The 24,456-nt window shown below is 42.0% G+C and overlaps 1 protein-coding gene across 1 annotated transcript; it reads left to right on the top strand.

Annotated features, from left to right (window-relative positions):
- Positions 1-79: 79 nt before the first annotated feature.
- Positions 80-16,774, top strand: serpini1 (serpin peptidase inhibitor, clade I (neuroserpin), member 1; the record flags this gene model as incomplete). The annotated part of the gene is made up of 9 exons (XM_080053587.1): positions 80-161; positions 9,599-9,899; positions 11,014-11,244; positions 11,971-12,165; positions 14,096-14,300; positions 15,124-15,221; positions 16,014-16,100; positions 16,421-16,510; positions 16,698-16,774. Exons 2-9 carry the CDS (start codon positions 9,623-9,625, stop codon positions 16,772-16,774), a joined length of 1,260 nt encoding a protein of 419 aa, XP_079909713.1. The 5' UTR covers positions 80-161; positions 9,599-9,622.
- Positions 16,775-24,456: the final 7,682 nt, after the last annotated feature.

Here is a 24,456-nt window from a genome sequence, read left to right as displayed (position 1 = left end):
AGTCTTTGATTGTCCGTTCATTGGACCAATGGGAGTGGAGGGGGGCGGGGTCTGCGGCAAATGAACAGGCAGCGAGCTGCGGCGCTGGAGGAGAGCAGCAGAGAGACCGCACATATCCACCCATCCATCCACCTGGCCTGCCTACCTAACACCGTTTATCGGTAAGAGCCGTTTTAAGCCTCAATAACCTGCTACTGGTCCAATCACGAAACGTGTTGGGATGTATATGAATTGGATGAGAGGATAACAAAACCTTAGCTGGTCAGCTTTTGCAATAATAATAATTAAAAAAAATAAAAATAGCACATTTCTGAGTTTTCATATTGAATATGTTTTTATTTTCTGAAGGTGTAGGAATGTTGTAGTAGTACATTGCATGGAATAGTGTAAAGAGATTGTGGTGTTATAATCAACATGTGTAGGCTGTTTGATAAGGGGGCGGATGGAGACGCACATTGGAGCAACACAGATCTCACCAAGCCTATTGATTAAAGCCGTTACCCGTGCGTCCAATACCCTACGTCTTTTTAATTTCTGTCGGTAGGTCTACGCTTGCAGTGCTAGTTTGTTGTGTTGTTGTTTTTTTTGTTATAGGCTTTTGTTTCTCACGTACAACCCCACTCAGACATTGCAGTGTGCGTGCCACTTGTCCTTGAAATACAGGGAAAGGCGCAGTGAGTGAATGCGTGTGAATTAACGAGGCAGATTGTAGTAGCCTGGTCCTCCCCTACCCACCCCCTACACACACACACACACACACACACACACACACACACACCACTTGTTATTCCATCATGCAGGTCTGTGTTTGTGTAAGAGTATGTGTACATCGTGCGTTTGGTAGAAAAAATAAAATAAAATAATTTTTTTTTTGGGGGGGGGGGGGGGGGCACCAAATGGTCAATAATAAACTGTTCAGTGTTTGGGCCACCGCAAGTCTAATTATTTCAGTTTACCTCTGATCTATTTATCTCTGCCACTAAGATAATGACCTCCTAAATCCTAATGGGCCCGTAGTTGTCGCTGCTCCAAATTCAGAAAAGCACTATCTCTTTCAGTCATAATCTCAGTGTATTAATCCTTCAAGCATCTGAACGACTGGTTAATCTCTGTTGATGTAAATACCTGCTGTTTCCTCCCCTGTGTGTGTGTGTGTGTGTGTGTGTGTGTGTGTGTGTGTGTGTGTGTGTGTGTGTGTGTGTGTGTGTGTGTGTGTGTGTGTGTGTGTGTGTGTGTGTGTGTGTGTGTGTGTGTGTGTGTGTGGTCCACAGAGAGCTGCATTAATTGCATTTCAATAATTAAATGTCTTTCAAATCAGCCTTGCGAAACAAAATGAGAAGGAAAGGAGGAAGCAACTGACAGGGTTTGAGCACACGGCACACAGCCTGTATGTGTGTTTGTGTATATCAATGCCAACCATAACCTTATTTGTATGTGTATGCATGTGAGTGTTGATTTGTTGGTCAGTTAAATATTCAGCTGAAATAATTTTGCAATATTGAAATTTGCAATGTGCACTGCGGTTGACTTTAGATTCACCAAACCTGTTATGTATGTATGGGCCGCAGTATGATATGAGAAAAAATAATATCTTATTACATTTTCCTGAAATACATTCATGCCCATGTAGAACAAAAGGATGGCAGCGATCAGCAGTACAAATAGTTGTTTTTTCACACTGGCACAGCACATGCACACACAGGGAATTAGTTTGTGCCTGGCCACATAGAAGGATGAGAGCAGGAGGAAATTCCGAGAGAAACAGGTCAGGAGATATATCAGGCAGTCATAGAGAGGAAATCAAAAGAAGGCAACATTAATTGTCTACTTGAATGAATGCACCAATATGTGAATGTCTAATTATAATAAAATGCCTCCATCCACAATAAACATTGGATATACAGTACACTTCAAATCAAAAGCAAAGAAGCACCTGAAATACAGAGGAGATATCATCTGATGATTTCAAAAATGCTGAGTTACCTTTTAACATTTACTGCTGATCGCTGCCATCGTGACCATAATAGTTGTTTTTGTTGCAAAAGCTGGAACAAAATTGTATCAATTTCAGGGAAATGTGCTTCCATTTCACAACGTTTCAACTTTATTTCTGTAACATCAACCCCCTTGTTCACAAACACACTCAATGATCTCCCATATCTTCCCCCTCACTCAAACTTATTGCGCCTCCTGCAGTGACCGTCTCAAATACTAAATCGATTTGAATTATCCCCCCCCCCCCCCCCCATTGTGTCACTTGTCTCTCTCTCTTTCTCTCTCTCTAAACCTCTTCAAAATGTGTATACCTGTTAGCAAGCTACGCCTCCGACCTCTTCAGCAAGCTAAATAACCCCAGTTTGGATTGTGAGTGAATCAAATGTCCCAGTTATCACCATGCCCCGTCTTTCTGCTCTCTGCTTCTCAGCCTCTTCACTTGGCTATCGCTTCTTTTAGCTTCACCTGCCCTGCCTTTTTTTACCTCCGTAACCATCTCCTACGCGCACAGACACACACACAGACACACACACACACACTTCCCCACTAGTTGATTGTGACCTTTCTTGTTCTCCAGTGTCTCCCTGGTCTTTAGTCCATTTGAAAGAAAACAACAACAAAAAAAAGCCTCCATTCCTTTCACTTTTACCACTGACCCCAAATAGAGGCCGATCCAATTACAGCTCAAAAACCCTCCTAACTGCCCTCCCATGGCTCTGTGGCTCTTGTGTATATGTGTGTGTGTGTTCTTCTGATATAGAGACAGAAAAGAAACACAGTTGAGTGTGTCTTCCTGGCAGAGTGTGGGGAGCAATCAACCATCTTTCCATGCTGTGCAGGGGGTCGCTAGATATCATTGGCTCTGAGTCAAAGCTGGTATATATATCTGCATGGGGGGCTGCTTATGTTGGGGTTTTTTCACTGCACTCCCTGTCTCTGTCTGTCTGGCTTTATTCATCTTCCTCTATTTTTGCTAATACACACACGTTCGTCCTTGTTTTTGTTGGTTTCTGTCTGTGCTCGGTCTCTCTCGGCCTATTAAGTTGTCTTTAGTTAATACCTCTCTCTCTCTGTCTGTCTATCCCTCTGGGTTTCTCTTAGCAGGGATTAATACAGGGTTGTTAACCTCGGTTTGCCCTCCGTGGAGTGTACAGTGAGCACCCTGGGACCTCAGGCATCTTCCATATATTGCACGTTATGTCATTTTTCTAACAAGGGGGCTGAATGAGCTGAGGATGGGCTGTCGATAGGTGATTGTGCCTGCCACTGCAAGTGATAGAAACTCATTTAAAAGGAGAATAGTGGCAATCACATTAAAATTGGACTATTGAATGTAAGAATGCAATGAAGCCGGAAACGTGTATGGAACCATTTCTAGGAAATAAAAGAAGTGACAGGGCTTATTTCAAATATTCAGCTGCATGGATCAACATAAGTTATTTTTATGGCATATACTATACTGACTAGTGATTTCTGAGATATCTTGTTATTTCTGTATGCTTTAACAGGTGCTAATGAACTATTGTTACGCCCCCAGCAAACACCACAAATCCCAAAAGAATTGGACCGTACTTACTACTTATAAAACTGAAACAATCCCTACACTGTTTTGCGATAACTGTTGCTCTCTCCACCAGTGGCCCCATGTATTAGGCTACAGCACATATCCTATTTATTTATTTCTTGCCTTCTGAATATAGCCTGGCTCCGCACGCCTACCTACTTCCGCTCAATTTTCATTTTACTTCTGGTTGGACCACGCTACTTTTCAATGATAACAAAAATAAAATCTGTAACACATTTCACACTTTTCTATGCACAAGGACATTTAATTAATTAAATTGGCCACTTTTTAAGTGACATGCTGTAAATGAGCCAGTTCTGAAGTTAATCAAGAGACAAGTTCAAAATGTAGTTTCAGTATTTTAGCTCTACAATTTAGCTAATCTAAAATGAACAAAGGCTGAAATCCAATGTTCTGCCGCGCTTTTTGAGCGTACTGGTGTCGTTGGTGTTGGCTCACTGTCACACTGTGGCTTAAAGACCTACTTCACCGGTGGGAATATGAAGGTGTATTGAACTCTGAGATCCTATTTAGTATAAATGTGAAAAAAAAATTTAAATTGGTTCATCCTAGCCTGAGAAAAGGCAGAAAGAGTGTTTTATGGTCTCACTGTCTAACCCTACATTTTTCTTACTGTGACATCACAGTAAGAAAAATGTAGGGTTAGGATTAACAGGACAGCTGGGCCAAGGGAAGACTGAGGGAAGAAAAACCTCATTCATTATATTATAATAGTGATTTTATAATGATAGAACGCCGGTTCCGTATGGGTGAAGTATTCCTTTAAGTTCCATTTGTGTGTTTAAAATGTAAATACCATGTGTGAATATGGCAGCCTGTTGCACTTGTTGCCTTTGGGGAGATGTTAAACCTTAGAGGAATTTGTTTAAATTACCTCTACAAAATCATGATGAAGAGCCAGTGGCATGAGTAGAACAGACACCCTAATCGATGAATTGTATCCACTCTATTGGGCACAGTAATGGAATTCCCCAGCCAACATTGAAGTTTAATGCTGCCCTTCTTCTAGACTACAGTGCAGTCAAAGACCATGTGGTGGGGACTATTTCTTCTCCGCATTAGGCAGAACATCTGCGGGTGAGAGACGGCCATCTTATCAAACTGGGAAAGTGAGACACTCAATGAGAAGCTTGAGTGATTTGAGATGAATGATAGGTTTCATTATTTGACTGTGAGCGTGCATTGCGTCTTTACTCGGTTCAAGACAAGAACAAAGTGGAATGTGGCCGCCGCTGTTGCGCCTCTAAGGAAAACTTGAGACACATGAATGATAATCAGACTCCATTATCTCTGCACTGCAAAGCCCTTTTATAAATTAGATATATTCATGGTAAAATCGCACCAGATTACCCTGGCATTCTTTTTTTTTTTTTTTTTTTTTTTTTTTTCCAAGATTCAAGGTTTTTTTAGAGGCCAGTGGTAATCACAGACATCGTGCTCTGGAGTTTATTCCCAGAGGGACAGGCCTTGATTAAATGGTGATGTTAGCACTTTCACATAATTTGTCGAAAAAACTCATGTGAGCTTCAGCAGTTTGGAAGTGTATTTAGAGCTTGAGTGGACCAGCGGGCTGCAGAGAAGTGCGCTGAGGAAGGAGATTCTGTTTGGGGGACTGTGCTGCTGCTCCAATTTGATCACTTCCAGATGAAAGGAAGAAGGAGCGAGAGCTTGCATTGTTTGTTTTTTTGCAAAGTTTTGAGTGCAGTTAGTGTATTGCATGTGTTATCTGGGGAGTGTGTGTGCATGCATGTGTGTTTTTCGTTGTTGTACCAGTCTGTGTCAGAGAGTACAATGATGAGTGACAGAACTGGAGCTGGCTGTTCTTGCAAAGAAAAGGGTTTCCTGAGACAGAAAAAGATGAGTTCTGTGTGGAGGAAGAAAAGGGAAGAACGTTTATCGTGCCAAAACAGAAGAAGGAAGATACACTTGAAGGGTAAAAAATTCTCTCTGTCAGCCTGGACAAAAAAAACGAATAAAATGTCCATCACTAGCAGTTGCCTTGGTAACCTTGACTTGGAAGTGTATGTGGAAATGTGTACTTCAAAGTGTGAGTGCGTGCGCGCATGCTTGTGCCTGTGTACCCGTGGACTTCAACCATGAATGAGGATGTACATGTTTAATGAAATGCCCCTGGCCTCCGAAGCACGCTGTCTCGAGGTGTTGGGTTTAAATGGCAGTGAGGATTAACCTGCGTGCTGTGGATGTGGGTGACGTCACATTCTAATTGTCCAAATGTCAACCACCGGTCTATTTTGTCTGAGAATTGGGATTACACCAAGAGATTAGAGGCTGCTTTTAAAGGCCAGTGAGTTCAACTGTGTGGAATTAATCAATTTGTCAGGATTAAACTCTGTGAGAGATTTTCGGAACATTTTCGGCTCTTTCAGTCACGGGGGGCAACATTTGATATTTGGCGTTGGGTTTCCTCCCCCGCAGTTTATCTGCCAAGGCATGCTGGGAAGCCCACCTGAGCAACTCCAAGTTGGGCTCATCTAGTCATCAACGGCCTAAACTGGCCAAAAGTGTGGGATCCTCTTGCAGACAGCGTGCCGCACCTCAAAAGGTCAGAATGGTGTCACCATTACAAGTTAAAAGCCAGCCACCCATGGTGTTACAAGGTTGGGTGTTATCATCCACTCTCACATGCACACTGGAACACGCACACACACAACGATGCTCCACCCTTCTCTCTCTGGCTTAACCGCATGGCTGGGTCTCTCCTCACAGTAAAGCGGGGGGGCTGCCTGTCTCCGAAAAGTTCAGTTCCCACAGCTTGGAAGGTCAGGGACATTACCTCCATTTACCAGCCTCTCTTACTCCCTCTGCAGCATCTGACTCACTGCAACACACGTGTGAGAGTATAGGTGAACACACGTGACTAACAGTATAGGCCTATAACTGCAATACATCAGGTTTGAGCCTATGTTGTCCTTTATTTTTTCTCTCTCTCTGTTTAAATCAATTTGATGTTCTGGATCATTAATGCAACAACGGCATTTTTTCCAAAGCTTTAACCACAACTTCTGCGCTGCCTGCTTGATGGACTGTACAGCTGCTGTTGTATGAGCCAAATGGGATTCATTATAGGATTGAATATCTTAAAATAACGTGATTCACTGTGTCCCACTTTGATTCCCTTTACATCCTTTTGGACACGTTGCATTGAACAATAAGGCTGATGGTATTATGCTGTTGTTACTGTCAACAGATCCCATGAAGAGAATACAAAAACAAATTGTTTAGTGATTGCGAACGCGTCTGTAGGACTGGCTCAAAATCTTCGCTATACAGGCAATACATACTCAATTCATTCTTGGTTTTGTTTTTTTAATGGATTTCTTTTTCTTTTACAATCAGATAAGAATAAGAAAATCCTCCTTGTTCTTTATGACGGACGTGGCCATTTCATTTGTATGTTTATTACCATATTCACGGGCCTGTTTAATATTAACGAATCACATGAAAAGAAAAAAATCACAATGATGACAACCAGCCCTTTAGTGCCGTCTTTAGGTCTCACAAATATATTGTTTCATTTTTTTCTTCTTTTCTTATGGATTAATTAATATCTAAAAAATATCTGGGCACTGAAAGGATTTTGTTAGGAATTATTTGGAGTTGCAGATAAGGTGCTCTAGTGGGGTAGCAACAGCAAGACAGTTTATGAGGGACTGTGTTGGGTCAAATAATAGGTTCATGACAGTAAAGGAACCTGTCATCCAGTGCAACAGTGTTAATGTGTTTTATTAGTTATTTCTGTCTTTTCCTCAAATTCGTTAAGAAATAATGATGAAGAATATCAGCAGACTAATCCTTTAATGGAGTTGACATTAATGTGTTCCCCCCCGGGTTGGGCTTTGGCCTCTATTTTGAAAGGTGTTTGTTTCACATGCCAGAGCACAGCAGAGAAAGGCACAGTATAGTCACCAGGATGGGGCACTGGCTTTCTGGCTGCTGCCCATTGTTGTTGAGCCTCAGGTGCATTGTGACCACAGTCACCTGCCGTCCCATACGTACAGTAGCAGCCAGCAGATTCCAGCCCTGCATGGGACCGCTAATACAATGCTTTATATACACGCACGCACGCACGCACACACACACACACACACACACACACACACACACACACACACACACACACACACACCATATAATTATGACAACATAGCAAAATAAATGTCTGTATGTTATCTCACACTTCATCGCGGTCTCTCGATAAATCTTCCTCAACTCTCTCTCTCTCTCTCTCTCTCTCTCTCTCTCTCTCTCTCTCTCTCTCTCTCTCTCTCTCTCTCTCTCTCTCTCTCTCTCTCTCTCTCTCTCTCTCTCTCTCTCTCTCTCTCTCTCTCTCTCTCTCTCTCTCTCTCTCTCTCTCTCTCTCTCTCTCTCTCTCTCTCTCTCTCTCTCTCTCTATCTCTCTCTCTCTCTCTCTATCTCTCTCTCTCTATCTCTATCCTATACATCTTTTTTTGTTTTGTTTGGGCAGCAGAAAACAATGTTGCCTGGTAACCACAGTGCCAGAGAGATGACGCAGTGTTAGTACATTTCTTGTCCATTTTATAAAAGGTACAGTACTGTATATCGGGTGGGTTAAAAAGACAGAGAAAGACGAGGAGACCGGTGGAAGTAAATTAATGTCAACAACAACAGGGTGATGAAAGAAAGGAGTGTGAGGGCATGCGAAGATGAGGAGGATGAAGAATTGGGCCGTCCTGATCAGACATTCAGTACGGACAGACGACAGACAGAAACTGGTGTGTTCCATACTCACACAAAGACAGAGTAAAGCCGATCTTGAAGGAAAGAAAGCTGATTTCACTCAAGACGATAAGAATGGCCATGAAATATGTATGAGCTCATTTAGTAAATGTGCTCTGAACAGCAATGCTGACTGCAGTCAGCAGCACTACAGCTGTAGTTACTGCACATTCACACTCTTTATATAGGCTACACTCTCCCATCTTTAACTCTCTTTTACTGTCTGTTATTTGCTATAACTGGTATTAACTCTTCGGTTTTATTTGTGTGTGTGTGTGTGTGTGTGTGTGTGTGTGTGTGTGTGTGTGTGTGTGTGTGTGTGTGTGTGTGTGTGTGTGTGTGTGTGTGTGTGTGTGTGTGTGTGTGTGTGTGTGTGTGTGTGTGTGTGTGTGTGTGTGTGTGTGTGTGTGTGTGTGTGTGTGTGTGTGTGTGTGTGTGTGTGTGTGTGTGTGTGTGTGTGTGTGTGTGTGTGTGTGTAGAGAGAGAGAGAGCTATATTAATTTCAGGCCATTTCTGTCTATTTTATCTCCTTCCCTTTTCCCCACTCTTTCCTTTAACAGCACTATTTAAAGGGTAATTGAAACGTACAAGTTGTGGCACTGGCAGTAGGCCTACCCGCATATAAAATCAATTCATAAAATAACCCTCACTTGTTTGAATGCTTCATTGCCACTTTATTTTGAAACCACTCCTAATGAGAAATACAGTCCCCCTTAGTTTATCTCTACTCACTATACACATTTGTTACCGGCTGGGTTGTTTTTTCCACATTTGAAATTGGCAGAATGTTTGACTGACAGATGTTCTGTCCCTCTCTCCTCTGCTCTCTTTTCATCATCCCCATCTCTCCCTCTCTATCATTCTTCCCTTCCAAATCCTCTTGCCATCTCTTTTTCTCCCTTACATAATAATATTCTCTGCCTTTATCTCGCTCCCTCACTCCCTTCCCCTCTCGCTGCAATCCCATTCTCTTCACCTCTGTCCATTCTGCAATCCTCCTCCCTTGGCTCCGTCCCTCCTCAAATCATTTTCTCTCTTTCTCTTCCTGTCTTCCCTCCCTCCCTACATTCTCATCTGTTTTCTCCCTCCTTCCACACCTCTCTCTCTGAATGCCCATCCCCCTCTCCCCTCTCCCTCCAATCACTCTTTCCTGTTCCCTATAACCCCCACTTACCCACACATCCATCCATCATATCTTTCCTCCAAACATTTTTCATCCCTCTTTCCCCTTCCATACATCCCTCTTTCTGCGACTCTTAGACTACCTGTGGTCTGTGTGCTGCGATGTTGATCCTGGACGTCTTGTCCCCGCTCCTCCTCCTCCTCCCACTCTCCATCCTGTTGCCGCGCTACGGTTGCCGGGCGGCGGACATTGTGGAGGACAGCACTTCAGAGTTCTCGGTCAGACTGTACCACCGGCTGCTGGCGGCGGGGGACCAGGACAATATCGTCTTCTCCCCGCTGAGCGTGGCCCTGGCCCTGGGCATGGTGGAGCTGGGAGCCAGGGGGGCTTCACTGGACGAGATACGGCAGACTGTGGGATACAGCCACATGCTGCCAGGTAGGCCTTAGACACACACACACACACACATTCAGATAAACACACAGGTTCAGCTATAGCAGCATCAGGGCCATAGGAAATGCAAATGCAGTTTTTTACTCAATAGTGTTTAATTAGTCCCTGTAAAACCCAAATCCACAAAATCCTTCTTTGTAATTTGGGGAGTGAGCATCTAAAACGAGTTATGCATGTGTATCGATCCAAATTAAAGATGTAATTGTCATTTAAGTTTGATGCACTTTAATTTAATTCAGTTTAGATGAGAGGGGCTGTGCTCTGTTTCTTATTACACAATAGGTGTTTTTGAACTAATCACAGCAGTTCTCTGCCCAAACGTTCTATGAAAACAATGACTGTTGCCACGGAGACTGTTAACTAAGTTAAGTGTTCAGTTTACTCGTTATTTATTACTCCGTTGTTTAACACATGAAACAGTTGTGAGGGGAGTTTGAATCTGTCTGAGGGGAATCTTTGAAAGAACAAGTCTGAAGATGTTGTCTGGTTATGCAGAAGGCCTGCTGGAGATGTTAAAATGTGCCAATAGGTTTGCATGGGAAACCTCATTGTCCTAGACAGGCATATTAGATGCTTTTATTTACTGCTTGAGGTTGAGCATATGTTTTACTATATACAGATGTACATTTTTCTCGTACCTGTTTACATTTGCTCAGTAATGTATATGCTCAAGTAGCTGAAAATCATCTATTGTTTCCTGATGCATAGTAAAGTTTTTTTTTTATATATATATTTAAAACGTTACTGATGGTTTTATTGACCATGAAATGAGAACATATGAATAAAACACTAAAGGCATGTCAAAATGATCTTAGATTCCAATTCCACTGTGTAAGTCATTACTTCAAATTGCAATGTTAACTTCAATATGAAAAGAGTCTTGCTTACTTACGTGCCCTGTTTGTCATTTGTTTGCAGCTTATATGCATTCAATTAGAAAATGTTTATACTACTCTACCGTTAAAGGGGAAAACACCATATGATGATGAAGTATTTCAATATTAAAAACACAATGTAGCCCATTAAAGGGGATGTACTACTACACTGTACTGCAGTTTATGAATGTGTGTGTGTGTGTGTGTCTCCCTCTGTTGTCCAGGCACAGAGTTCTCTTTGCTCCAGAACCTGACCTCGGCTCTGTTGGAGGATGACGCGCACTATGTGGTCAGGTTTGCCAACAGTCTCTTCCTGCAGGAGGGCTCCACCTTCAACCCTGAGTTCCTGCATCTGATGAGGAAGTACTTCCGCGCCGAGGTGGAAACCGTCGACTTCAGCGAATCAGCTGCCGTGGCCGAGCAGATCAACAGCTGGGTGGAAAATCATACAGAGAGTGAGTTTTTTTTTCTCCCTTCTTTTTTTTTTTTTTTTTATTTTTTTTTTAAAGATTTTATTTTGCATTTATAAGCTTTATTAGATAGTACAGAGTTGAAATGGGGAGACAGAGAGAGAGAGAGAGGGGGGATGACATGCAGTAAGAGTCCACGGGTCGGATTTGAACCCACGACAACTGCAACAAAGGCCTGAGCCGATATGGTAAGCGCTCTATCCACTATGCCACCTGAGCGCCCCCTTTTCTCCTTTTTTTTTTAAATATTAGTTAAAATATTTTGTATGATATTATTTTGATCACTACCATTGATCCAGTAACATGGACATGCTTTTTTTAAAGTTTTGATTACGACTATTGTTTGAATTTGTATGTATTATTATGCTTTGGCAATATGTTTTATAATAAATTATTACATTTAGTACAATTGAACACTTTTCAAATTGAAAATGTAATTGTGTTATAGAGCCAAGGGGGACGATATCAGATGAAGTGAATACATACTACATCTGCAATCCCAAGCATACTATAAAGTGACATGCAACATTGCCTTTGTTTTGGTTTGATCATCACTTACTGAATACATTTCCAGCCTCTCACTTGTACAGATCTTTGGTCTTATCTTTGCGTAGGACTTCAAAAGGGACATCACAGCGGGGCGCTCTCCTCAGCCTTAATGAAGACTTAAACTTACATCCTGATACATTGTCACAAATCGTGTCCTTGCAGGTAAGATCCGAGAGCTGCTCTCGGCCGAGGACTTCAGCAGCGTGACCCGCCTGACCCTGGTCAATGCCATCTACTTCAGGGGCTCCTGGAAAAACCAGTTCAGGCCGGAAAACACCAGAACCTTCTCCTTCAGCAAAGACGATGGCTCTGAGGTCCAGACACTTATGATGTACCAACAGGGAGAATTTTACTATGGTAAGGGATTGTGTGTGTGTGTGTGTGTGTGTGTGTGTGTGTGTGTGTGTGTGTGTGTGTGTGTGTGTGTGTGTGTGTGTGTGTGTGTGTGTGTGTGTGTGTGTGTGTGTGTGTGTGTGTGTGTGTGTGTGTGTGTGTGTGTGTGTGTGTGTGTTACTGTAGGCGTGCATCTTAAGAATTCTTATTTATGGTGCTCTCTTGAATTCCGGCTCATATTTCCTTGGGGTTATTTAAAATGTAAATCTTGGATCTGAAATATTCATATTTGGAGTGTAATTCCCAAGAAAGCCTCCTCTTTTTCTGCTCAGTGAGCTGTGCTGCAAACATGTTCTTCACTTGTGCGCAAAACCCTCTGGTATGTCTGTTTGATTTAGAAGTACATTTTGATGGCTTTCTTTAAATGTCAAACACTATTAGCAGTATTGTCTCTTCTAACACCCGTCGTATTTGTTATCTATTGGGTTACATGGAGTGGTTTACTCATGTTTTCTTATTCATTATTATTATTATTACTGTTCTTGGGTTAGCTCTAGCAGCCTATATGTTATGTAGAGTCTTCATTTACTGTTTGAATTGGTGCCGTCTAAAAGTTCCTGCAGTAGTTTTGTTATACCTTATACATTCAAATTTAAAATTGGTGTTCTTCTAAAATTGATACATTTGAGTTGTTTTGGAGCAGTCTGTAAGTGTGTAGTGATATTGTACGCTTCATGGCTTGCATAGACCTACGTTCACAGGGTGCACACACACTCTAGGATCAAGCAAAAATGTGTTAGTGTGTGTGTGCATACATAGTGTGATGGTTTTGTGTGCTAGAAAAGCTGCAGAACAGGGTCAGCACCTTGGGGAGAAGGCTGCGCTTGCCTTCTCGTTTTGAAGCACAATCATTATTTGGTTAAAGTGAAAGTTTTTTTTGGAAGCCCCACCCCGCTTTCTGCTGCAACGTTGCCTCACTCTGCATCAGCTGCACACAGGATGCCACATGTAAGCTAATGAAGGATGAGACCTCTTTTTTTTTGGCCATGATTTTTCCTTTTAAGTAGCTTCAAGAACAAAATGAATGTTCCAAAAATGTGGATAAAGACTGCCAGTGTTAATTGCTTTGTAATCTCTTTCTGACACTGCAAAAAAAAATGCATAAGGGAGATAATCTTACATTTAGATTTATAATCTGGTAGGGCTTGTTTTGAGCGTAAAAGGATTATCTTATCCCAACTAAGACAGTTTCACTTGGTTAAAGTAAATGTGTATTGGCCTGCGTTGATACAGTAAGAATGGTTATCTATGGGTTTTTTATTTGATTAAACATAAGGGAGTGATATTGTTAAAGATCAAGCTTAACACTATCAAGAGACATTGCTCCTTAGCCTCGTATCTGTAGGAAGATTCACTCTTAAAGATGCCTTTCCTTGTGTGTGTGTAATCATATGCGCACGTCTCCGAATGTGGGTGGGTTGGTGTACACGCAAGAATGTGCTTTTTTAGATCTCTTAGATTGGTGTTCCTTGGTATTTTGTGGTTGCATGTTTGTTTAAACAAGGGGGCATGGCATTGACAAAACACGCTCACACCAACCATCTAATTGAATTATTATTGACATTTGAAGAGAGCCCATACAGTGTGTAGCCATGTGTGATTAAATGTAACCAAATCCCTTGCAGTGAAGTGCCAGTGGTTTTAAATTAGTGCATCAGGGAAATGAACACACACCGCTGTAATCAATACATTCGAACAGTGCGCTTTAACACACTCATGATGTGTGTTTGTTCCTCTTCCAAGCTCACAAAACCATTTCAGGAGGTAGAAGTGTGTGTGTGTGCGAGTGAGTGAGTGTGCGAGTGAGTGAGTGAGTGAGTGAGTGAGTGAGTGAGTGAGTGAGTGAGTACTTGCACATATTTACAACATTTCCTCTTTCTTTACTCCCTACTAGGTGAGTTCAGTGACGGCTCGACGGAGGCAGGTGGTGTGTACCAGGTATTGGAGATGCCCTACGAGGGGGAGGACATGTCCATGATGATCGTTCTGCCTCGACAGGAGGTTCCACTAGCTTCTCTGGATGCCATCATCAAAGCAACACTGCTAGAGGAGTGGGCTAACAATGTCAAGAGGCAGAAGGTGGAGGTCTACCTACCTAAGTAAGCGTGAAACACACAAACAAAAAACAAAACATGTTCACACTGGTATACAGTTAGGCACCTTTACTCCCAAACAATCCTGCGTACACATGTGAGGAGACGGCTGATGAAGTGACATTATTTTTCATTTCTGTGACGTGTCGCCAACATGCCTTACATCAAATAGTCAATATTACCTTCATAACTTAGATATATTCTCCAGAATGAAGAGCCCATGGAGAATGTCCCTGGAGTAAGCACTCATTTCAAGTGGAAAGAGCTATAACTTAAATAGTTAAAACTAATTTATCCTCATAAAATCAGTCTGTAAAATGGCATCCACCATCACTGAAACCCTTATTAATAATGTTGATATAAAAATGCAGCTACAAAACATATTTAAGATAAAGATAAATATTGTTTGTTTCTCTGCAAAGCATCAAATTCACTTGCACCTGCACTGCAAATATATTAAGAAGGCATCATAACATTCTTACTCGGGTAGCTGCTTTGTATGAACTGTGGGATTTTTAAATTGTCAATTACCACCCCGCAGTCATGGACCCGCAAATGGCTGCTTTGTTAGTATGTTAAAGGGTTGATTTTACTTTGAAAAAGGCCTACCTACTTACCTTGCAATACATTGAGATACAGATGTACAACCAGTGTCAATATGCATACAATGTGATGCCAACTTACTATTTTAGCCCAACAATGTCTGTACAATCAGACACACAGGTAGGGTTTTATGAACGCCTACTTACATTAACCTGCGATAGAGTTGTCAATACTTTTGCATAAAAAACTTGACTATTTACTTTCCAATTCTGACCAACCCATTTAGGTTCAAAGTGGAGCAGAAGATTGACCTGAGGAGCACGCTGCAGGAGCTGGGAATAAGGAACATTTTCACCAATGACGCTGACCTCTCCGCCATGACAGGTGACACACTAGAAACACACACACAGATATTGATGACAACAAACTGTAAGAGATATAATATAAACTCCCCAAAAAAGGGCTTCAGTGTGAGAAGTTGGTTCAATATGTCTGCTTCTTTCTTAGCTGCAGTGAAGTAGCCTCCGGTGCCTTCGAAAGGTAACCAAGGTAACTGGCACCGAGTGGGCAGGTCAGAACTGTCACATCATCCGGTAAAAATAGATCCAGACAGATGTATATCGTGGAGAAACGGAGAGATATCAGCATGTCGCATCGAAAGCAACATAACATCTGATCGGACTGAAAACCGAACATAGTGAAACGTACATGAGGATACCAATATGATTTATACTAAGATATCAATACTGTTAAAAAAGGTTGAAGTTAATATAAGTAGCTTAAAATGCTCTAGCCTGATGATTACTGAATCTAACCAAAATAGATCTAAATAAACAAACAAAAAAACAGCTGACCCTTCATGTTCATTGACAGAACAGCTTGTTCCTAGACCCAGTGTTATATTGTGAAGCTGCAGGCTGTACTAGACTTCTGGCTGCACAGCACATCTTGTACTAGCTACCGCGACACATATTCAGAGGACGTGGTTTTAATCTGGCAGGTAGGTCAGATAGGAGGAGAGGGGGTTCTTAAAATGCTGGAAAGTTTGCGGATGCACACAGACAGTGTCATTTTCAGATTAGATTCAACATCGCAACATCTTCACACCTCAGACTGACTGATCTTGTGTATTCTAAAGCTAAACCAATGATATGTGTGCTCTTGTGTGTGTGACAGATGGTAAGGACCTGTACATTGGGAAGGCAGTGCAGAAGGCTTACCTGGAGGTGTCTGAGGAGGGGGCAGAGGGAGCCGTCGGGTCAGGTAGACTTTTTTATTTTCTTCTCCATCATAATCTTCCTGATCATTAACGTTTCTTTTTATAATGAATTGGTCTCCACGGCAAACGTAACTGCGGGTTCACTCAACACTGTCTGTCTGTCTCTCTGTCTGTCTGTGTCTCTCTCTCTCTCTTCTCTGTCTGTCTGTCTGTCTGTCTGTCTGTCTGTCTGTCTGTCTGTCTGTCTGTCTGTCTGTCTGTCTGTCTGTCTGTCTGTCTGTCTGTCTGTCTGTCTGTCTGTCTGTCTGTCTGTCTGGCTTTCTCTCTCTTTCTGTCTGTCTCTCTTTCTCTCTCTCTTTCTCAGGAATGATAGCCTTGACCAGGACTCTGGTGCTGTACCCACAGGTCATGGCTGATCACCCGTTCTTTTTTGTGATTAGGAACCGAAGGACAGGTGCGTGTGTGTCTCTGTGAATGTGACATTTTGAGCTGATATACAGAATACTATATATATATACATACATGGATAATGGTGGTTTATTGTATTGTTTAATCATTGCAATGACAGTTAAGTATCTATCCATTTTTATGGAGTGTTTTTGACCCGACTCTCCTGTCTGCTCCTTCTCCTCTTCCCACAGGCTCCATCCTCTTCATGGGCAGGGTCATGACCCCTGAAGTCATCGAGCCCAACGACCACGAATTTGACTCCATGTAACCATGGTAGCGAGGTCAACTGATCAATCCCAGACAAAAATCAGATCCTGACGTCATAAGCGCCACCTATCCTCTTCTCTGCCATCTTCAGCTGTGTTTTATACTCTTGAAAAAAATATATCTAAAAAAAAAGAAGAAAAACCTGAATATTATATGATATATTATATATTGAAATATGACATACAACATATAATGTGACTGTGTTTTGATACTGGAAGCTTTAAACTCTTGGATACAGACACGCAGCGGGTAGAGGGAAGTTGTAAACTATTCTCTAGCAAAGGACTGTTGTATGCGAACGAGAAGTATAGACACGATATGTAATCGACGCACAGCCCCTTTAAGTTCAGCAGCTTTCGTACTCACCTGCGCCCACGCACAAGATGCACAACAGCAGTTTTCCCTCTAATCCTTAAAGACAATATTTACTCTTTCTTTCTCTAGATACAATATGCGCACACTGTAAGTTTCACACTTTGATTATATCCCTGTATATTTTACATTGTGTTCTATATAGATATATACACATACATATATGCGCTCAGTATTTATTGCACAAAAAAACATGTGCATTTTGTCATTATACACTGAATCTTAGTAAAATATCTGCTCCAGACAGTATTCTAGTCATTTCTTACACTGTGGGCACATGGCTAATCTGCTGATGAACTAATATGCCTTATCAAGTCAGAGTGGTTGATTGGTCCCAGGCTGGGCATCTCACAGGTGAGCCGAGGGGACTGCGTAACTAAGGCGGGTTGCTATAGAGACGGACTGGAGCATGCAGGCGCGCTGCAAACGATCTGCTGCGCCTTTTTGGATGTACATACAGGGAGAAACAGTAACACCAGCTGTATTCAGTCTTTTACTCAATAAAAACATGAATGTGTTCCCATTAAAACAAAGAGTGTCCTTCTCTATGGTTGGAGGGTGTGTTCATCTAGTTAAAGGCATTTTAAATATAAACATGCTATGTATAATGTCCAAAGGTTGCATGTTATATATAGGGCAGAAGTTGAATCATTACTCAGCCTCCCACAGCAAAGCATTTCTTGCCTAGGCTTCTTGGACTACTTTCAGGTCTGTGGCATCATATAGCTAGCTACCACACGCACACACACACAAATCATATCTAGATATATTCTGGATAAGTGCGTCAATAAAAGCATCAGGAAAGGACAGGTATTCAGTCACATCAACTGCCCAGTGTGCAATTAAATAGTATGGACATGGATACAGGGACATCTTATAAGGAAACAACCCCCAACCCCTTTGCCATCTTAAGCGGACGTTTTAGGAAACCCCAATTATGTGTTACATGATTGTCACACGAGATGAAACAGAACTTGAAATAGAACAAGTGAATTCATTGCAGTGATGAATATCAAGAGCAGATTAACGCTATCGTTTATGCTGCAAATAATAGCCCGACTCAGTCTTCAAATAACCAACAAAGGTAAAAGATGTGCTAGACACAATTGGGGGGATAATCATTTCCACTGTCCCCTGCAGTGCCGAAGGGTTTTCATTTACTTATTTGAAATATCTAATAGCTTTTTCATCTCCTCTGTGTGCACAGTGCTGTTTCAGTGCCCCAACACAACGAGCTGCTTTGTTGAGGAACGACAGCCCATGGGTGTAAGATGTTCTAAATCTAAATGACTTTCACCAGCTGCTGTGGTCCCTGTGCCTTATGTCTTTATTGTAGCCTATGCCAGGGAAAGTCTAAATCAACCATAGGCTCATCCCTCCTCCTCTTAAAGACAAAGAAAGACAAAATGTATCTAGGCCTACTTGACCGGACACGTGCTGGTTGTGCATAGGCTACTGCACAGTAGGTTATAACAGCCAGGTTTGGAAGTATTTAAGTAGGCCTACATTTAATTAAGCACTTTTAGGAAAAATTTATCCAAACATTAGGCATATTAATCTAGGCTTCTTTGCAAATAAACATGACATCTGGGCCTACATGCAAACTGTTTAAACTCAAAAGCTGATATGTTGTATTGACATCACATACTGTACACAGTGTATCAACTATTGGCTACTTATGTGTGTAGCCTACTATACTGACCTATCAAAATAGACCTAGGCCTTGCTCAAGTCGCCCACAGGGGTGAGAGCAGTGCAGCCAACTGGGATACACCTGAACCCTGTCGCCGGGCAACCATCAGCAGCTAGACCAGAGCGTCTCGGCTGCAGCAGCAGCAGGCCCACATCTGCACGACGACGGGACACTAAACTTTGTCTCCAGACCAACGGGCTCCATGGGTCACCGCTACAGCTTCACAGGGCCAAACAAAGCCGTAAACAATGTGCTGAAGAAGAAGGCCGGGCGAAATTATCTCACGAAGTTTGGGACATGTCAGAAAGGTGAGCAACAACGCGTGTTCAGTCGCTGAAGCCGTCAACCTTACTCAAACACATGACCTTTTAAAACACTTCAGTTATATAGCCTAGGGTAGCCTATTTAAAATTAGGCCTAAATAAATATTATTTCCACCTTTCTAGGCTATTGTGTTGTAATAGTGAAAGCAGTAGGCTATCAATTCGGCTAAAGGTGGCGCGAGAGTCAAGCTGTCAGCTGCATTCAGCAACCTTGTCTAATGATAACACCTGCTCAGGTATCAGCAGTTGCTATGGTAACGGGTGCTAATCTGCATTGGGAGAACCAGTTCACCGTAACTTTAACCACTCGGCCAGTGGTCAGGCTTTCAGCACACACCAGGGCTTACGTTACGAAAAAAGACTGCTCCTCTTCAGGGACAGTGACCAGAGAAAGTCTATTTTTTTAACACCCTTTCTCCCTTTCCTATTTCTTTCCAAACCTCTCTTTCAATTCAGTTCAGTTCAATTCAATTCAATGGAAGTCAATTCAATTCAATGGGTTAAATTGGCATGGCAGTTAAAATAAAATAAAATAAAACAATTATGTTGTCAAAGCATCATAATTGGACTGTAGGCATAGCCCAGCCTACACATTAATACACAATATAAAAATTAAACACAAATGATAAAATCCCATCATAGGCTATGATGGGCTATAGATGACTACATTAAATTGACTAGATAGCCTTGATAGATTTTTATAGTTGCATGTTTGTAATAACGCTTAGTTAGCCTATATTATCAATTGTTAAATTCTCCTGTCTGTACATTTTAACTAGACTTTTTTTTTTAAGTTTCATATTGCTCAACACCTTTTGCTTTTTGTTTTCTTATTGCTCAATCGCTTTTTTTTCAAATTCACTGAGTATCTTTTCTTTTCATATTGCGCAATAGCTTTGGCAATGTCTACTTCTATGTTTCCATTCCAGCCTAATTGAATTGAACTGAACTGAATGGAATTGAATAGATAGTCTCCTCCTACTATGCTATGAGTTTTTTTTGTTAGTTTTTTTTTGAAGGTCATTCAAATAAATTAAATGTGATATCCACTGTGTTTTTCGTTTGTTCTGTCGCTCTCTCAGCTCTTCAGGTGTGAACACTCTCAGTGCCAGTTTTCCCAATTCCCACTCGTCCCAGTACTCTGACCTCGGGGTGACACGCACACCTCTCTCTGTGGAGCAGAGTCCAGATTCTGGACTTATATCTACACCTGTGAGTTTGACACACACACACACACACACACACACACACACACACACACACACACACACACACACACACACACACACACACACACACACACACACACACACACACACACACACACACACACACACACACACACACACACACACACACACACACACACACACACACACACACACACACACACACACACACACACACACACACACACACACACACACACAAATTCTCAGTCTGTCCTCTGCACTCTTTATTTTTTTCCTTGGGCCACTGGTCTCTCGTCCTATGCAGAAGGACCCCCCCCCCCCCCCCTTGACTATTTGAATAAAGAAAGATGAGAAATGGCTTCCTACCTAACCTTTCGTAGGTTCCTTCATTCTGTTTAAAGAACTTTATATTCCCATGAGTCTGATCCTTAACAACTGTTCTGCTACGTTTTAAATACACTGCCACTGTCTGCCTTTTCATACAATGTCTGTCTATCTGATAAAATATAAAAGTAATTGTATAGTAGAGAGAATCGTCCACATTTTATATTGTAATTATTTTGCAGACTGTAATAATTCCTGTCATGTTTACATCTGACTTGGTAAACCTCCATTATCACAACACTTTGGCTGCTGAAGGTGCGTTAATCGAGTTGTATTTTTTTCTGTAATCGTTCATCCATCGTGCTCCTTGTGTAATGTGAGCAGATGTGAGTGTCCACTGTCCAGTCAATGAAAAGCCGTGGTCAAGAGGAGTGAGGGTCACTCCTGTCTAGAGTAACATAGTGCGGTGTAAAGTTACACAAAGATGAGTGAAAGGGGGGTTGAAAAGTTCAAGTAAGGAGAAAAAAACAGTGAAGTAGTAACCGTCTGTGCTGTTGTTACGTTAGACATTTCATTACTAAGCTATGAAGTCTCCAAAATGTTCCCCATTTGGAGTTGGAAATTGCTGGATAAACATACACACAAATGGAAATATGTATACCGTTAGACAGAGGAGAAAGAGATGAAGGATGGAATATCAAGCAAGGACAAAACACTAGTGGTTCTTGTCGACCGTCAGCCAATCTGAAGGAGTCGAAGTAATAACAGAACAATTTCACCTTGTTAACATTTGTAGCAGTATTGCTTAATGGTCTTAAAAATGACCCATTGATTTTGGCTCCATACTCACTGCATGTTGAGGGAATAGAGTTTGTACTGCACTAATGGGAAACCACGGTAGATTAAGCTTTAGTGTGTCTCCTGATTTCCAAGCTATTCCCATGGATACTTCTCTGTTTGTCGCTTTGAAACGTAATTTGACTGTGTTGAAATTTAGCTGAAATGGATTTGACTACCAGTTAGTTAATTTTCATTAGGCAAAGAATAGGACTCATCATTGGTGTCTTCAGCATTATACTGAATGCTCCAACGCCCTCTGTCCCAACATGCCCACTGTAATGTGTTGTGTGCATGATGATATCATATCCTCTAATGATTAGATTTGAATGAAAATAACAGATTGATGCAACTCACCCTCTCCTCCACTGCAGTTATAGAGAAGCAGCAGGTGCCATATTTGTCTCCAGTTTTCCCAGCGAGCGTTTGTGTCATTTCATCCTGTTCTCTTCCTCTTTTTTGCTCAGCTTCCATCCAGTCGATTCCAGTTTGTGTCATGGCATCGCCTGGAGCAGTGTGAGGTCACAGGTGACCAGCTGACCTGCCCCAGGGTCAGAGAAGGTCTGGTTCACTATCAACAAATAAATAAATCATTGCACTCTTTTTTCAAAAAAAAAAAAAACTTTGGCTTAAACGTTAACTTCCTTTGGTAAAACAGAGGAAAGTGCACCGAACATTGTCAGACTTTTTAGTTTTGACATTCTCATTAAAAAAGGGCCATCACGGGAGGAGCTGTTTCAAAGAGCAAGGGATGACATCTGTCTGGAGAGAGGGAGGAGGAGGAGAGAGAATGAAGGACAGAGATGGGAGGAGAGACTGCAGGAGAACTGGGAAAACTGTCTGGTAAGTCAACAAGCAAGTTTGTGCATCAATAGTGATATACAGTACAGTACAGGAGAAGAATAGAGGCAGGTTTTGGGACCGGAGGCTGGAAGCGAAGGGGGAAAAATGGAGAGATGAAGGCCCTGACGATTCTACCACCCCTCTCTTCTCAGGAGTTGAACCTGTCCTACCAGGACTTGGGGGATCCCTTCCAGCAGGAGAATTTCCTCCGGATCCTCCGCCGGTTGATCCGTGTAGAAAAACTACAACTGGTCGACAACTCCCTCACCAACCTGAGTTCTGTACGTCTGCCAAGGTATAAACTATAACAATCTATTCATGTTTAAGTTAAATCATCATTTGAGAGCTTCTCTGGCCTTTTTTTTTTAGACCTGGCTGAGCAATCAAAAGAGGAAACTTTGTCTGGGGGGCCTTTAAACCCTACTGACAAAGTAGTATCCCTCTGCTGTAGAAGTAGTAGTAGTAGTAGTAGTAGTAGTAGTAGTAGTAGTAGTAGTCATATTGGTACAATCCAATCATTCGTCAGATAACAAATTAAAACCCCACAAAAATCTGAGGGTCAACTTGAGAGTGGAGATGTATACGGCTCCAGCAAGGTTTCATTACACAGTCCGCATTGTCCTAATGACATGACCAACTTATGAACTTATTTTCATTCCCAATAAAACACAAAAATAGATGCATTACTCAAACAAACAAGAAAAAAAGATGGCCACATAAGAACCAAGCTCACCAGATGAAGAATCAGAGTTAGAAATCCGGCCTGGAGCTCATTCTCCAGTCCTCAGTTCAATGCTAACGGTCCCCACTCACTGACTTCTTTCACATCAATCCATGGAAGAAGGAACACCAAACAATAAAACTTTCCCCAGGTAGGATTCTCCTCCACTCACCTCTCTAACCCCCAGAAAAAAATCCACAAACTCTCTTCCTGTTCTTCTCTAAGACACGCCTCCCCTCCAAACATGTGACCCGACCGATAGTATATACTATAGATAGGACCCGACCTCCCCACACGGAACTCAGCTACACAATAAAAGGGGTGACGGGGTTAGAAAGTTAAACCTTGCAAGTCCCCTCACCCGTAGAACAATATGAATAACCTCCTAATAAACCTTTCAAGGCTCTGATAGAGAAATCTATAAATCTATTTTTGTTTAATCTGGTGTATATGATATTGAATGTGTGCCACAGTATGTATGAGTTTTTAAAGTGCATTCATCCAGTTGCAGTTAGAAAGGGGACAAATTATACCCACGTTGCTAATGAATCCAGTTTTTGTTTTACTTGTGTTTTCCTCATGTGGCGTTTCCGTTATTTTGTCTGTCTGACATAGTTCTCTTTCCTGTTCATATGCGTGCACAAATGAAATATATCCCCAGTATAGAACTATGACTATCTATCCATTCTAATGTTATTTTGGGGAAACAACAACCACGAAAAGCAAAGGTAAGCCTTTTTTGTGCTTCGTTTTTGTGCAGGTGCAGAATGGTAAATCTGCAGCGTAACCACCTGGTGTGTCTGCGTCAGCTGCCAAAGCTCCCAGCCGTGGAGCACCTTTGTCTGTCTGAGAATGCCTTCAGCTCCTTGGGGGGACTGGGAGCTCTAGGGACCAGTCCACTTCACTCCCTCGACCTGACCCGCAACCCTGTGACCTTCACCCAGGACTACAGAGCACGGTAAGGAGGCAGAGATGCTTATGTCAAGGCAAAGGACACAGGCAGTGAAAAGAGAATAGGTTATGTTTGCAAAAGGAAAATTATAAGTTTGATTTGACTAATCTTCTTTTCCTCGTCTTCTGACGTTGTCTCTGCTTTCGTCTCTGTGCAGTGTTTTCTCCTGTTTGCCAAAGCTAGAGATCCTGGATGGAATCCCCAAGCTGCCAGAGGACTGTCTGCCCACCAGACTACACTTCCCAGAAAGCACCAGGATGTGCAACATATTATGACCTTCCTCCGTGCTTGTATGCATGTGTACCATGGACCTATTATAAGAGATGTGTACGGACTGGAGTCACTTCTCCCTGGAAACCTGCTGAAGCAAATGAACTTTGAAGTTGAACTGAAGGTTTCATTGCGCCGATAGAGGAAAACCTCTG

Source organism: Ammodytes marinus, assembly GCF_949987685.1.
Source record: "Ammodytes marinus genome assembly, chromosome: 3".
In the NCBI taxonomy this organism is placed as follows: Eukaryota; Metazoa; Chordata; class Actinopteri; order Uranoscopiformes; family Ammodytidae; genus Ammodytes; species Ammodytes marinus.
The sequence above is the reverse complement of the archived record's forward strand: the minus strand, read 5'-3'. Positions and strand labels throughout refer to the sequence as shown.